At 51.2% G+C, this 14,547-nt stretch overlaps 1 protein-coding gene across 2 annotated transcripts in view; it reads left to right on the top strand.

The window, feature by feature from the left end:
* The first annotated feature begins 5,571 nt into the window (after positions 1–5,571).
* PNPLA3 (patatin like phospholipase domain containing 3) overlaps positions 5,572–14,547 on the top strand; it is a 28,080-nt gene continuing 19,104 nt past the window's right edge. For both annotated transcript variants that reach the window (XM_057556722.1, XM_007189168.2), the window contains exons 1-3: positions 5,572–5,861; positions 8,528–8,760; positions 9,935–10,000. In XM_057556722.1, coding sequence (XP_057412705.1) covers positions 5,576–5,861; positions 8,528–8,760; positions 9,935–10,000 — 585 coding nt within the window. In that variant the 5' untranslated portion in view covers positions 5,572–5,575. The remainder of the gene's footprint in view (positions 5,862–8,527; positions 8,761–9,934; positions 10,001–14,547) is intronic.

The raw sequence follows: 14,547 nt of genomic DNA, 5'->3' as shown, positions 1-14,547 counted from the left end.
ATACTGGGCCCTCCCAGGCCCCTGGTGGCCCCACACAGCCCCACTCCCAGCAACTCCCTCCCCTGTCCCCTTCTCTATCTTCCAGCCTCGAGGAGCTTTGCCCAGACTTGAATTTGCCGATCTTGTTAATCCAGCTCAGCTGTGTCTCCTTCTGGCTCCCTCCCTCCCTCTCATTTTCATAAGGCTTATCCCTCTTACCCCGCATATTTTTAGGGCACTGACATTCCAAGAAGTTTGCTCTGGTCACCCCAGTAAACGACTTCCCCTGACACTGTGTAGTTTATTTATTGTAAGCACTGTTTCTTTTCTTTTTTAAAAAAATTTATTTTATTGACATATAGTTGATTTACAGTGTTGTGTTAATTTCTGCTGTACAGCCAAGTGATTTAGCTATACATATGTATATATTCTTTTTCATATTCTTTTCCACTATGGTTTATCACAGGATATTGAATATAGTTCCCTGTGCTATACAGTAGGACCTTGTTGTTTATCTGTTTTATATATAGTACCTTGTATCTGCTAATCCCAAACTCTGAGTTTACCATCCCCCCGCCCCCTTTCCCCTTTGGTAACCATGAGTTTGTTTTCCATGTCTGTGAGTCTGTTTCTATTTCGTAGATAAGTTCATTTGTGTCATATTTTAGATTCCACATATAAGTGATATCATATGAAATTTGTCTTTCTCTGATTTACTTCACTTAGTATGATCATCTCTAGGTCCATCCATGTTGCTGCCAATGGCATTATTTCATTCTTTTTTATGGCTGAGTAATATTCCATTGCATATATGTACATCTTCTTTATCCATTCATCTGAATTTAGGTTGTTTCCATGTCTTGCGTATGCACAGTTTCTGTCTGCTTCCCCACAGAGACTGAATATAGGAATGGACAATAGCCAGATCACATATAAAAAGAGAAATCTGACCCACAACCTGCAGCAACCAGCCCAGGAAACCAATCAATCGTGTACAGTAGCCAGCTCGGGACACCTGCCGGGTAAGTTAGACTTGTAGGAAGTCAGACCCCTATCTCCAGGAACCAGCCCAGAAAGCCAAACAATAACCCCATAACCATCGACCTCAAAGGACCAGGACCTGATTAATCACTGACAGCTTCCCTCATTTTTGTCCCTGCTTCCAACTTAGTCCTGAAGAAAGCCAAATACACTCAAAAACGTTTAAAATGGTAAATTTTATGTTCTGTATATTTTGTCATGATTGAAAAAAAAAGTGACTTAGAGCCAGAGCTGGGAAGCTGGGTGAGGGGCGGGGCTGAGGGGTGAAGTGAGGCGCACGGGGCTGGTCATGGTGGTTAGGAAATGGCAGGCCAGGTGTATGGGGGTGGAAGGGCCACGGAGGGCAGGACAGTGGTAGGGTCAAGGAATACGGCCTCCCACAGGCTCACCCTCAGGCACTGGGATTTGGTAACCGGGTGAAGGAGGCCTTTCGTCATCCTGCCCAGCACCGCAGGGAGGGGTGAGTGGAGCAAGCACAGCCAGAGCGGGGGGCTCTCTGGACGTCCAGCCCCCCGGAGGAAACAAACCCCTGAGTTCCCGGCACCTCCCACTCCCCTCCTTCTTCACAGCCGTTATGTTCTAGAAATTCACCGGCTCATCAGTGAATTCCAAATCCCTGCTCCTAGGGGAAATACAAGGTGGGGTTCCTGCGAGCTTCCAGTCACAACATTTTCATCAAGTGATCAACACACAACCTTGTGTGATGGGTGCTTCTGTTTAAAGAAACCTTGCGTGATATACACTGATAATTCATTAACACTGAACTCACGGCCACCAGCACTATTACTCGTGCCGGAACGAAGCTCACCCGACACACGCATTTTCTCCGTAAGGCTGTCACCGCCTCTTGAGCTTGGCAACGCTAGATGGCTCTTAGCACTAGGCTTGGGGCCCTTTTTTTTTTTTTTTTTTTTGGCTGCATTGGGTCTTCGTTGCTGCGCGCGGGCTCTCTCTAGCTGCGGCGAGCAGGGGCCACTCTTCGTGGCGGTGCGCGGGCTTCTCATAGCAGTGGCCTCTCCTGCCACACAGCACAGGCCCTAGGTACGCGGGCCTCAGCAGTTGTGGCACGCGGGCTCAGTTGTTGTGGCATACGGGCTCAGCTGCTCCTCGGCATGCAGGATCCTCCCAGACCAGGGCTCGAACCCATGTCCTCTGCATTGGCAGGCGGATTCCCAACCACTGCACCACCAGGGAAGCCCCCTTTATTTTGGGGGGGAGCCCATTTTAAACAGCAAAGTCACCACGAAAAAGCACCAAAATGTGAAATAAATAAATAAACCAGCCACAAGAAGGACCCTTGTTTATAGCAGGGACTGAAACAAGAAGGGACACCGTGGCCTTGTTCGACAGCAGCTGGGAATGCGCGTATTGGGCAACTCCAATTTTTTGGCTGCTCTGCAGACGTCCATGAATGGCCAAAAAAGAGCTGTGAGTATTAATCTGGAGTTACAAATATGCTTCAGCAAGTAGGCGAGTTTGCAAATAGACAACCCATAAACAATGAGGATCGCTGAGCGTTTGTTTATATTCCGAGCTGGTCTCTCATTCTCTGCCCCTTCTCATTGGTCTCCCGGCCAGGGGTTTGGCCATTTCCTATTCAATAAGATGAACAATTCTAGGACCATCCTCTTGAAGACTTACAGGCCAGGTAGACCTACCCCTGATATTTCCAAGTGTCGTGGGGTTGACCCACGGTCCCAGTTTGTCTGGGACCAAAAGTTTTCCCAGGATGTAGGACTTTCAATGCCCAAATCAGAAAAGTCTCTGGCAAACTGAGCCGAGTTGGACACTCTCTGTATATGTGAAAATGATCTAAAAGTTTTAAATCTCAATTATTTAATATGGCTGAAAGTTGAAACCTTATTAAACATTTTTATCAACATAAAATCAGTTGCAATTCTACTGTCACATACCCACCTAGCTGCCAAAGTAAAAAAGTATCAAGTTTTATGCGTTATGGCCAGGCCTGTGAATATACCAGCTTAATAGCAACATGAACTGCTTAATACTGCAAAGTATTCCTCAGCCTTCAGGTACAGCTATTGCCAAAACAACCCTTGTTATATCACAAGTACCATGAATTAGAACATGAAGGGCAGCAAGAAAATGGACACTTGCTATTTCTGGGTAATGCCACCGTGTGTCCTGAGACCTTAATTGCCTCCAGGCTATCAGACGGAACTTTGACCCTTCATTCCTAAATGCTTCGGCTGCCAGTAAAGTTCTGAGTCCTGTGATCTCTTCTAGCAAATCATAAGGGGGGAGTCGTGGGGTCACCTGACGTTGGCGCCAAGTCAGACAGAAGGGTTGGTACCCCGGGGACCCGATTTGCCCCTGGCGTCTGAAGCGGGGCCAGTCTTGTGGGACCGAGGCCTTCACCCGTGGGGTTCGTGCTAACTCTGGGTAGCAAGTGTCAGAATTGAATAGAACGCTGGACACCCAGCTGGTGTTTCTGAGAGTTGTAGAAGCGGTGTTGGAAAAGTTGTTGACATAATCGGTGTCAGAAGCGTGGTGGGTGAAAACAGCTTACCCTGGGGACTTCCCTGGCGGTCCAGTGGTTAGGACTCCGCGCTTCCACTGCAGGAGGCGCGGGTTCGATCGCTGGTCGGGGAACTAATATCCCGCATGCCTTACAGCATGGCCCCCACAAAGAAACAGCTTACCCTCACACGGTTACTTTCTCCCCGATGGACCAGATAAGGAAACTAAGCTAAGAGGTAAATGATGCCTGCAAGGTCTAACTAACTCTGCTAATGAGTGGAGAAGCCTGCATTTGCGTTCAGCCATCTGATGTCAAAGCTCGCAGACCCAGCCACAGCCTGCCCCGAGGGAGCGCTGGGACACAGGACCCCTGCCCAGTCCTTTCTTCTCTTTGCTTGGGCAAAGGGGGAGTCCACTTGCTGTCAACATGCAGCCACGAAGAGGAGGTCACTCCTCAGCCCTGCTCCTTTCCCACCTACATCTGGGTCACGCCAGGGAGGACAGATTTCCTGGGTGGCCTGCCATGAACATGTGTCTGTGGATAGGAAGAGAGTACAAATGCCAGTGGCTGGCGGCAGGATGACTCATCTGGGGCCTGCAAGCGCAGCCTCTAATTCCCGCCCCGAGCCTGGCTTTCCTGTCATTAGTCCTAAGGGTAGTCATGCAACGCAGGAGGGCTGGCAGGTGCAGGATGAAGGGGTCCCAGGTAAGGGGCAGGAGGTGCGAGATTGTGGCCCCAGCTGACCGTGACAACAGGCTCAGTTTTCCCACCCAGAAATCTCATTTCTGTCCCAGCCCTGAGTGTAGGGTGGGTGTGGAGGGCAGTCAGCTGAGACAGGCCTGTGAGTGCTGTCCCCCCTCCCCCCCCACCCAGCAAAGCCAACATGGTCAGGGACAGACAGAGGGACCAGCCCTTTCCTCGCTCTGGGCCTCAACCCATGAAGTGTCTGTGTGATGTCGCTGTTGGCCCAGGTGGTCACTAGGGCCTGCAGCATCCACGCCCTGGAATTCTGCTCCATAGATGGGAGACAGAATGACCCACCCTGGGGGTCTGCAGTCCCTGAGGCAGCCCAGCCTCAGCCTCTGCCCCGATCCTGGGCCCCCTGACACCTCCAGGCACAGGTTCAGCCCAAGCAGGGGATGCCTCAGACTTGGGAAGCTCTGTGGGTGGGAGGGTCATGCATAACCCATGTGTCCAGGGGCCTCACAGGTGACATTTTGAATCCTGGCAGCATCTCCACCTGTCGTTTTACAGACGAGGACACGGGGTGGGAGGTGGGGCCTGATTCCAAAGGCCACACTCTGCACTCCATGTGGGCCTTGGTGGAGAGGAGAGGGGGCTTCTCTGTCCACAAAACAGGGGGTAGGATGGCCCAGTAACCTGGGTTGCTGGCTGTGCAACTCTGGGCAAAGGCCTAACCTCCCTGTGTGGGCTGCTCTGGAAATGCTCCGTGCAGTGTGGACACAGAGGTCAAGGGGATCCTAGACACTTCCTAAGGGCACCAGGAATCACCCAGGCCGGAGCCTCCAGAACTCCCATGGTCCTGCACGGCCCACCCCACCTCCCAGCACCAAGCACCTGTTATTCACAGTTTTTACTTAGAAGTGAAACTTTGAAACGGAAGCTTCGTGTCATTATCATTAAATGAAAAATCTCTACCGCTTGCCATGAATTGAAGACATCATACAAAAAACTGCAGGAAATCAAAGCAAAGACATGAAATTCTATTTAGATGCTGGTGTCTGCTGAAGGCTTGCTGACTCGTAAAAAGGGAAATGATAAAGCGTCAAAAAGATATTAAGAACCTAAGTGGGCCACTGTTAGTTTCTCCCTGGTTTAAGGGATGAAAAGGAACGGAAAGGGAGCTGTTTCTCTCCAGGACACCCACTGTCATTGGAGCGTCGGAAACCTCTCTCCACCCTCACGCGGGCACGGGTCCTCCCCTCTGCTCTGCCCGGGTCCAGGCCCTCCCAGCCCTCCGCCGCCCGCGTGCTGCCCCCGCATTGGGCGGCCCACCGTCTCCCTCGCGTGGTCCGAGGGGGGCGGGGCCGGCCGGGTGACGTCACGCCGGGAATGCCTGGGATGAGTGCACCCGGGCCGGCGGAGAGCCAGAGTGGGCGCCGGGCGGAGCCGCGGCGCTCTCGGACCCCGGACTCCCGGCCCGTCGCCGCTATGTACGACCCCGAGCGCGGCTGGAGCCTGTCCTTCGCCGGCTGCGGCTTCCTGGGCTTCTACCACATCGGGGTGACCCGCTGCCTGAGCGAGCGCGCCCCGCACCTCCTCCGCAACGCGCGCAGGTTCTTCGGGGCCTCGGCCGGGGCGCTGCACTGTGCTTTCTTCCTCTCTGGGGTCCCGCTGGGTAGGTCCGGGCCGCCGTGGGGCTCTGCGCGGGGAGGGGGCGCGCGGTGGAGCCGGGATTGGAAACGGAAACTGCGGGGTACACCCGGGGTCTCCCCAGACAGATGCCTCCTCCAGTGCGTCTTTTTGCCCCGCGCCGGGGAGCTCTGTTGCCGGGCCTGGGAGTGGGGCGCGCCGGGTGGGCGGCTCTTCTGGGCGTGGGAACCCGGAGCGCCTCCTCGCCCCGACTCCCTTTTGGCGCCCGGGCTTGAAGAAAGCCCCCCGACCCAGCCCGGGAGTGAGAGCCAGGTTGTCTCGGAGCGACGGGGAGGAGGGAGCGCGACGCCTGGGTGGGGGTGGGGGGCGAGGGGAGCGGGGGGCGGAGGCCCGATTTGCCCTGCTTCCGGCCAGGCCAGGAAGGAGGCTTTGGCCTGTGGCCCAGGGTGGCTGCCTTCTTCCCTCTGGGGGCCAGAGGGACTGGAGACCCCCGGCCCCGGGCGCCTTTGATCTCCGCCCAGCCCTCGTGGGAGCGCTGGGGGCGGCTGGGTGCCTGTCAGGCAGAGGACAACTTGCTGGTTTGGATTGAAAGGGGGTTGGGGAGAGGTGTTTTGTGGAGGTGGGGAGAGGGAGGTGACGGGAGGTAGGAAAGTTGTCTCCTCCTTTTCCGGTGTTTGAGACCCTTCTTGGGGGCTGGACATCCCACATCCCCTCCTCTCCTCCCCACCACACCCCTGCTCAGTGCCCTGGAAACGAGGTCCTGTGCATTTGAATCTTGTCCTAATGAAGCATCTCTGTACTCGTGGGTACCAGTGGGAGGGGCCGACTGGGGCTTGTGGCCAGCTGGCATAAATTACTAGGGTATGACATCCTCGGCCTGGGATCCTAGCCAGGGAGCAGGGCCTGGAGCAAGTGGCAGCATGGAGCTGTAGGCATCCAAAGGTCCCCAGACAGGAAGATAATGCACCTTTTCATTAGCCCCTGTTTGTCTGGGCTTCCTTTAACGGTTTACTCTTTGCTCTACCCAGGAACGGCTGTGTCGGACACTGCCAGCAGGAATCCCTTGCCAGTAAGCACAGCCCTGCCATTGGATAGGATCAGGGAGCAGACCCTGGGCTGATGGAGAGGTGGGGATTAGGAGAGGCCACCGTGGCCTGGCCGCCTTCCCCATCGAGGGGGGGAGGAGCAAAGGGCAGGAAATGTGACCTCAAGGAGGATTAGACTGGTCACCTTGGGCTTGAGCAGTGATAAAAGCCAACGCTTGTGTCCCAGGGTTGTGACCTGGAGACAGCCACGTGGTCAAATGTTGAATTGGGACCAGATTCAAATGCACAGACCCCAGCACGTGAAGTGCCCTGACTCCAGCGTAGAGGGCGTTCCTAACAGGCAGAGGACAGGTGCAGCCTGGGGTTGTGTCCTGCAGGGGGAGGCTCGGGACCACCAAGTCGCTGGAAAGTGGATCTGGAGGTCCTGGCAGGAACTACTCCGGAGGTTCTGGGAGCCCCAGTTTCTTGCTTTAACTGCCTGTCTCACTTGGGGACCGCCAGGGAGCATTTCCCAGGGCCTGTGACCTGGGCGGGGCTCCTGAGAGCTCCTCCAAACCCAGGCTGACTTGGCAGGAGAGACTGGCAGAACCAGCCAGCTGTGTGCAATTTTGTGCCTTCTGCCCAGGCTCAGTGGGGCCACATGTGCAGGGAGAGCTGAGTGGAGGTCAGAAGCGGGTCAGGACCTGCTGATGTGTGTCCGGCCTTCTGCATCCCAAGATTTACGGATGACTAGGGCTCGGGCTGGGACAGGTACTCTTGCCTGCCAGGGCAGTGCAGACCAGCCAGAGGGGACCAGGCCGGTGAGTGAGGTCAGATGAAGCGTGCACGTGCCCTGTGCCCACTAGATGGTCTGGTAGTTCTGACATTAGAGGTTAAAAGTTAAGTCTAGTTGTTTATTAGGTGCTTCATCTGGGTTGAGCACCTATAGATTGTAGTGTATCTAATCTTCTGTATTTCCAAAAGGTAGTTGAGTGTGGTCCCACATTAAAAACATACAGTCTGAGACTCAGAGAGGCGGTGAAGTGGCTTATTTTAGTTGCTCAGCTAGTAAGAGGTAGAGGCAGGATTCAAACTCAGGTCCAAGGCTGCACTTGCTCTCTGCTCCCTGCAGCGTGAGGCCCATTCGTGCTCAAGCTCCGGCGCTGTGAGTGCCTGGCTTCTGGCCTTGCTGGAGGGATGGAGATGAGGAGAGGGCTCACTGGGCCTCTGGAGGCTCGTTCCTGTGGCCAGAGAGGGCCTAGAGCAGCGCTAACCAACAGAAATAGGCATACCTTACATTTCCTAGTAGCCACATGGAAAAAGCAAAAGACATAAGTGAAATTAATTTTATTTATCCCAGTCCAGCCAAAATATTATCGTGTTCACATCTAATCAATATAAAACATTATTCATGAGATGTTTTACATTTTGTTGTTGTTCTTGTTGCTCTAAGCCTTTGAGATCCAGTGTGTCTTTTACCCATCTCAGTTTGCGCTAGCCGCGTCCCAGGCCCGGGAGCCACACGTGGCTGCCGGATCAGACAGCCCAGGCCTAGAGAAAGGGAAAGGTCAGCAGCTTCCCTGCCGCCAGGTTTCTGGTCCTGCCACAAAGCATTCCCATCTCCAGGGTGGTACACTCCTTTGTATGTTTGTCTCTCTCCGCCCAGAGCAGACATTGCAGGCCCTCATGGACCTTGTCCGGAGCGCCAGGAGTCGGAATATTGGCGTCCTCCACCCGGCCTTCAATTTGAGCAAGCACCTCCGAGATGGTCTCCAGAGATACCTCCCAGACAACGTCCACCAGCTCCTCTCGGGCAGAATTGTCATCTCACTCACCAGAGTGGCCGATGGAGAAAATGTGCTGGTGTCTGATTTTCGGTCCAAAGACGAAGTCGTGGACGTAAGCAGTTTGCTTATCTGGGTGTTGTCAAGTCATAAAGACCATTTCATTTCAGAAGCAACAAAGAGAGGGCTGTCGTAGGCCACCTGCCCCGTTTTTTTCTTAAGATGCAAAAGAACCTGGTTGCCCACGATACTGGTTAGCTTCCTGTACCAGGGTGATATCAACTCCGAGTGCATCCAGCGGTCTGGTCCAGAGCGTGTGCAAAACTGGAGTGTTCCAGGACAGTTTCAGTTTCAAATAACACCTCCCCATCCTTCAAGACTTGGCTTATGACCTCTTGCTCCAGGGACCTCGTCCCACATGGGTCCCTCCTCCCAATGATGCCTGCTTCTTAATGAGGACCCCTCCAGTGAAGTCCCACAAGGGGGGGAGTGTGTCTTATTTTCCTCTAGCACAGAGAAGCTCATTGGCACTATGAAAATACCACTTAGTTTGGCTGATGCCTTTTATGAGAATTACTTGGATATCATTTCACTTAACACAGGTCCCTCCGAGCAAGCGGCCTGCTTGCTTATAACCGGTAGCTTCTCAGCAGCCAGTGTCATCTTCCACTTAACCTTGTTTGTGGAGGCTTTTTCTAGGCAGCCAGCACCTGTGCGTTCCCACGTGAGCCCTTTCTCTCACTGCATCAGTGTTACATCCTGCTTAATGCTCGCTAGCATGGCGCGACTCAAAGCGTGGGCCCCGGACCAGCAGTAGCAACAGCGGCATCGCCTGGGAGCTTGTTAGAATTGCAGGCTCTCAGGCCCCACCTCCAACCTGCAGCGTCAGAACCTTAGGGGTGGGGCACCGAGTCCGTGGTTCGCCAAGCTTTCCAGGTGATTCTGATGAACGTCAGCGTTTGCAAAGCCCTGATCTAGCCCCTTCCCTGTCAGTCAGGTAGTCACCAACTCTTGGTTCTGTCTCTGCTGGCCCAGTGTGACCCTCGTGGGGAGCAGGGGCAAGAAGCTAAAGTCTGCAGACGGTGTCGTTAGAGAATTGATACTTGGGCCTGAAATAATGTGTGTAGGTTGGTTCGTGTTCATTCAGCCGTTTATTAAAGCACCTCCTCTGTGCCAAGAGTGTTTTCAGGCTTGTTGCTCTTCTCGCTTGGAGAAGACTTATAAAGACCCAGGGGGAACAAAAGGCAGCCTGCTCTGGACTGTGGTTTCACCCCCTTTTGTCTTCACAGGCCTTGTTTTGTTCCTCCTTCGTGCCTTTCATCAGTGGCTTGATCCCCCCTTCCTTCAGAGGCGTGGTAAGTCCGCTTTTAAAGTGTGTTTGAGGGAATTCCCTGGTGGTCCAGTGGTTAGGACGCCTCACTTTCACTGCCAAGGGCCCGGGTTCGATCCCTGGTTGGGGAACTAAGATCCAGCAAACCAGGTGTCCAAAAAAAAAGAGGCACTGGGCTCAAGTACCCTGGGCCCCTGAGACCTGTACCCAAACGCAGAGCCTTTATGCCTCTCAGCCTTCAGACAGAGATTCCATAGCTGGCCCCCTTCCAGGCTCTCTGGACAGCAAAACCAAGTTCGTGTAGAATAATTAGCTGGTTATCTGTAAGGTAAGCTCTTCACTTAATCTTTTTTTTTTTAATTTTGGGAATTTTTTTTTAACATCTTTATTGGAGTAAAATTACTTTACAGTGTTGTGTTAGTTTCTGCTGTATAACAAAGTGAATCAGCTATATGTATACATATCTCTCATATCCCCTCCCTCTTGCATCTCCCTCCCACTCTCCTATCCCACCCCTCTAGGTGGTCACAAAGCACCGAGCTGATCTCCCTGTGCTATGCAGCTGCTTCCCACTAGCTACCTATTTTACATTTGGTAGTGTATATATGTCTATGCCACTCTCTCACCTCGTCCCAGCTTACGCGTCCCCCTCCCCGTGTCCTCAAGTCCATTCTCTACGTCTGCGTCTTTATTCCTGTCCTGCCCCTAGGTTCATCAGAACCATTTTTTTTTTTGATTCCATATATATGTGTTAGCATACGGTATTTGTTTTTCTCTTTCTGACTTACTTCACTCTGTATGACAGACTCTAGGTCCATCCACCTCACTACAAAGAACTCAATTTTGTTTCTTTTTATGGCTGAGTAATATTCCATTGTATATATGTGCCACATCTTCTTTATCCCTTCATCCGATGATGGACACTTAGGTTGCTTCCATGTCCTGGCTGTTGTAAATATAGCTGCATTGAACATTGTGGTACATGACTCTTTTTGAATTATGGTTTTCTCAGGGTATATGCCCAGTAGTGGGATTGCTGGGTCATATGGTAGTTCTATTTTTAGTTTTTTAAGGAACCTCCATACTGTTCTCCATAGTGGCTGTATCAATTTACATTCCTACCAACAGTGCAAGAGGGTTCCCTTTTCTCCACACCCTCTCCAGCATTTATTGTTTGTAGATTTTTTGATGATGGCCATTCTGACTGGTGTGAGGTGATACCTCATTGTAGTTTTGACTTGCATTTCCCTAATGATTAGTGATGTTGAGCATCCTTTCATGTGTTTGTTGGCAATCTGTATATCTTCTTTGGAGAAATGTCTGTTTAGGTCTTTTGCCCATTGTTGGGTTGGTTGTTTGATATTGAGCTGCATGAGCTGCTTGTAAATTTTGGAGATTAATCCTTCTCATTTGCTTCATTTGTAAATATTTTCTCCCATTCTGAGGGTTGTCTTTTGGTCTTGTTTATGGTTTCCTTTGCTGTGCAAAAGCTTTTAAGTTTCATTACGTCCCATTTGTTTATTTGTGTTTTTATTTCCATTTCTCTAGGAGGTGGGTCAAAAAGAATCTTGCTGTGATTTATGTCGTAGGGTGTTCTGCCTATATTTTCCTCTAAGAGTTTTAAGTGTCTGGCCTTACATTTAGGTCTTTAATCCATTTTGAGTTTATTTCTGTGTATGGTGCTAGGGAGTGTTCTAATTTCATTCTTTTACATGTAGCTGTCCAGTTTTCCCAGCACCACTTATTGAAGAGGCTGTCTTTTCTCCATTGTATATTCTTGCCTCCTTTATCAAAGATAAGGTGACCATATGTGCGTGGGTTTATCTCTGGGCTTTCTCTCCTGTTCCATTGATCTATATTTCTGTTTTTGTGCCAGTACCATACTTTGTAGCTTTGTAGTATAGTCTGAAGTCCGGGAGCCTGATTCCTCCAGCTCCGTTTCTCTTTCTCAAGATTGCTTTGTCTATTCGGGGTCTTTTGTGTTTCCATAAAAATTGTGAAATTTTTTGTTCTAGTTCTGTGAAAAATGCCATTGGTAGTTTGATAGGGATTGCATTGAATCTGTAGATTGCTTTGGGTAGTATAGTCATTTTCACAATTCACTTAATCTTCACATGAGCACTGAAACAGGTGCCCAGTGGCCTATTAAGGTATAAGATGCTTAAGAGTCATTTACTCACTTAAGGTAATAAGTTTTTTGGTTTTTTTTTTCTTGGCTGCATTGGGTCCTCGTTGGGGCACGCGGGCTTTCTTTAGTTGCAGCAAGTGGGGGCTACTGTTCGTTGCGGTGCGCGGGCTTCTCATTGCGGTGGCTTTTCTTGTTTTGGAGCACGGGCTTCAGTAGTTGTGGCATGCAGGCTCAGTAGCTGTGGCTCGCGGGCTCTAGGGCACAGGCTCAGTAGTTGTGGCGCACGGGCTTAGTTGCTCCGCAGCATGTGGGATCTTACCGGACCAGGGCTTGAACCCGTGTCCCTTGCATCGGCAGGCGGATTCTTAACCACTGCACTACCAGGGAAACCCGGTAAGAAGGCTTTATTCTTAGGGGTTGAGGGTTATAATCCTCTCTGGGTCTGACTCTATCCTTTTCAGCCCGTGGCTTCGGGCAGAAGCTGCCGACAGGGCTGCGATTTGGTTCCATTCAACAAATATGTAAACACACGTGGCTAATCCTGAGCCCTGCCTCTGGTGGGAAAACAGAAGTTGAGGTGTTTGTCCTGCAGGCTCTGGACTGGATGCTGGGCTGTGCTGGACCACCTGGCAGCCTCCTTCTAGGGCAGCAGTTACCAGATGATTCTGTCCTCCCACCCGGGAACACCTGGCGATGTCTGGAGACAGTTCAGGTTGTTGCAGCTGGGGGAGAGAGGACACAACATCCCAGTGCGTCAGCAGGAAGGCACTTTAGAAACCCTCCTGGTTCACCCATTAAGAGCAGCACGGTCCTCACATTGCAAAGCAAGTTGCAAAGGCAGGTTACACGTAGCCTCACTCGTGCCCCAGGGCATCCCCGGGACAGACACATAGTTGCCCCTATTTACAGATGAGAAAACTGAGGCCTGGAACCATGAAGTGATCACCTGCAATTCTAACAGCGCCAGCCCGGCAGACAAACCTAGAATTGTATGTCTGCTCTAGCCCACGTTAGCTGGACTACTTTGGACACATTTCTTAACCTCTCTGAGACTGAATTGGCAAATGAGGGTTAATAATAATGAGGGTTAATAATAGTGCACAGTCGTAACGTTGTTGTGGGAATTACATGCGATAATGCAGTGAAGATGCAGCATAGAGCCTGGCACAGGTAAGTATTCGGTAAATGTGGGTGGTTTTGTCATTGTTGTTGTTATCTTTTCATTTCCCCCAGGCTGTTCCAGCTGTGGTGCACACACAGTCACCCCCCTCAGTGTCCTCAGATGAAACCTGCTGAAAATTAGAGCAAAGCGTTGAGGTTCCACTGAGCAAACTCAGAACGTTCCTGTAGAAAAGTTCAGGGTGGAGGGAAAATTACACAGGACAGAGGAGTCATCGGACTTTATCCCTTGAGTGAAAAAAGAGTGGATACATGTATATGATTGACTTTGCTGTACAGCAGAAACTAACACAACATTGTAAATCAACTCTACTCCAATAAAAACTAATTTTAAAAAATAAATAATAATTAAAAAAATAGTCACCTGCTTCCTCCCTCCTCAGTCTTAACTAAAGATTCCCGACATTTGGCCCTGTGTCCCTTTCTTCCAGTGAGGGTTTTGATGCCTTCCTGTATCTTCCATAGAAATCATATGGCAACAATTTAGAAACTCCTGCTGTGTGTGCACATCTAATCATTTTTGGGCTCAAGGCAAGAATCTCTTGATAGCTAAGCCGTGGCTGAACGTGCCTGATTCTTTTTTGGACTTGTTTTAGGCCAAGGTGTGCCCTGAGATTTCTCCCTTTGGAAGGATTGGCTGGGGAGGTTCTCCCAGTTGTGATATTTGAAGGACCCTCCCTGTCTGTGGGCACCAACAGCTGGGCTGTGATGGTCGTGAGTTTGGGAATCATTCTAGACGTTGGTGTCATAGGTGTAGACTCAGTCCAAATTGTACCAAAACCTGCCTGCCCCAGCCTGGCCGTGGGCACTAAGGTTATTGAAGGATATGGCTACAGGAAAACTGATTCTCACAGTACTTACCCCAAATGCACCTTTGTTGTGGGATAAGATGACATTTTGAGAGAGCTCAAGTCTCAGGTTCACTGTGTCATTTAAGTCCCCAGCGCTGCTTCTCATTTCCCAGGTGTGGACGGGCTCACAGGTTAAGTGTCTTGTCCAAGATTCCTCAAGCAGCAAGGGGCCTCTGGAATTGAACCCATGACCATCTGTCTCCCTTAGGGCCAGGTCTACATCACACTCTGTCCCCAGTGCACACAGCGCCCCTGGTCTAAGCAAATTACATGGGTATGCCTAGGGGCGCCCACCTGGGCTCGGGACTTGGCCGCCACAACGTGGGCCAGACGCCAGCCTCCGTCTGCCTCTTGGCCAGGCACTTTCTTGTGCAGTGTGCAAACTACGCAGCAGCATGTGGCAACCCTGAGCGC

This window comes from Balaenoptera acutorostrata, chromosome 11 (genome assembly GCF_949987535.1).
Source record: "Balaenoptera acutorostrata chromosome 11, mBalAcu1.1, whole genome shotgun sequence".
Lineage (NCBI taxonomy): Eukaryota > Metazoa > Chordata > Mammalia > Artiodactyla > Balaenopteridae > Balaenoptera > Balaenoptera acutorostrata.
This window is presented reverse-complemented; position numbering and strand designations above follow the sequence as displayed.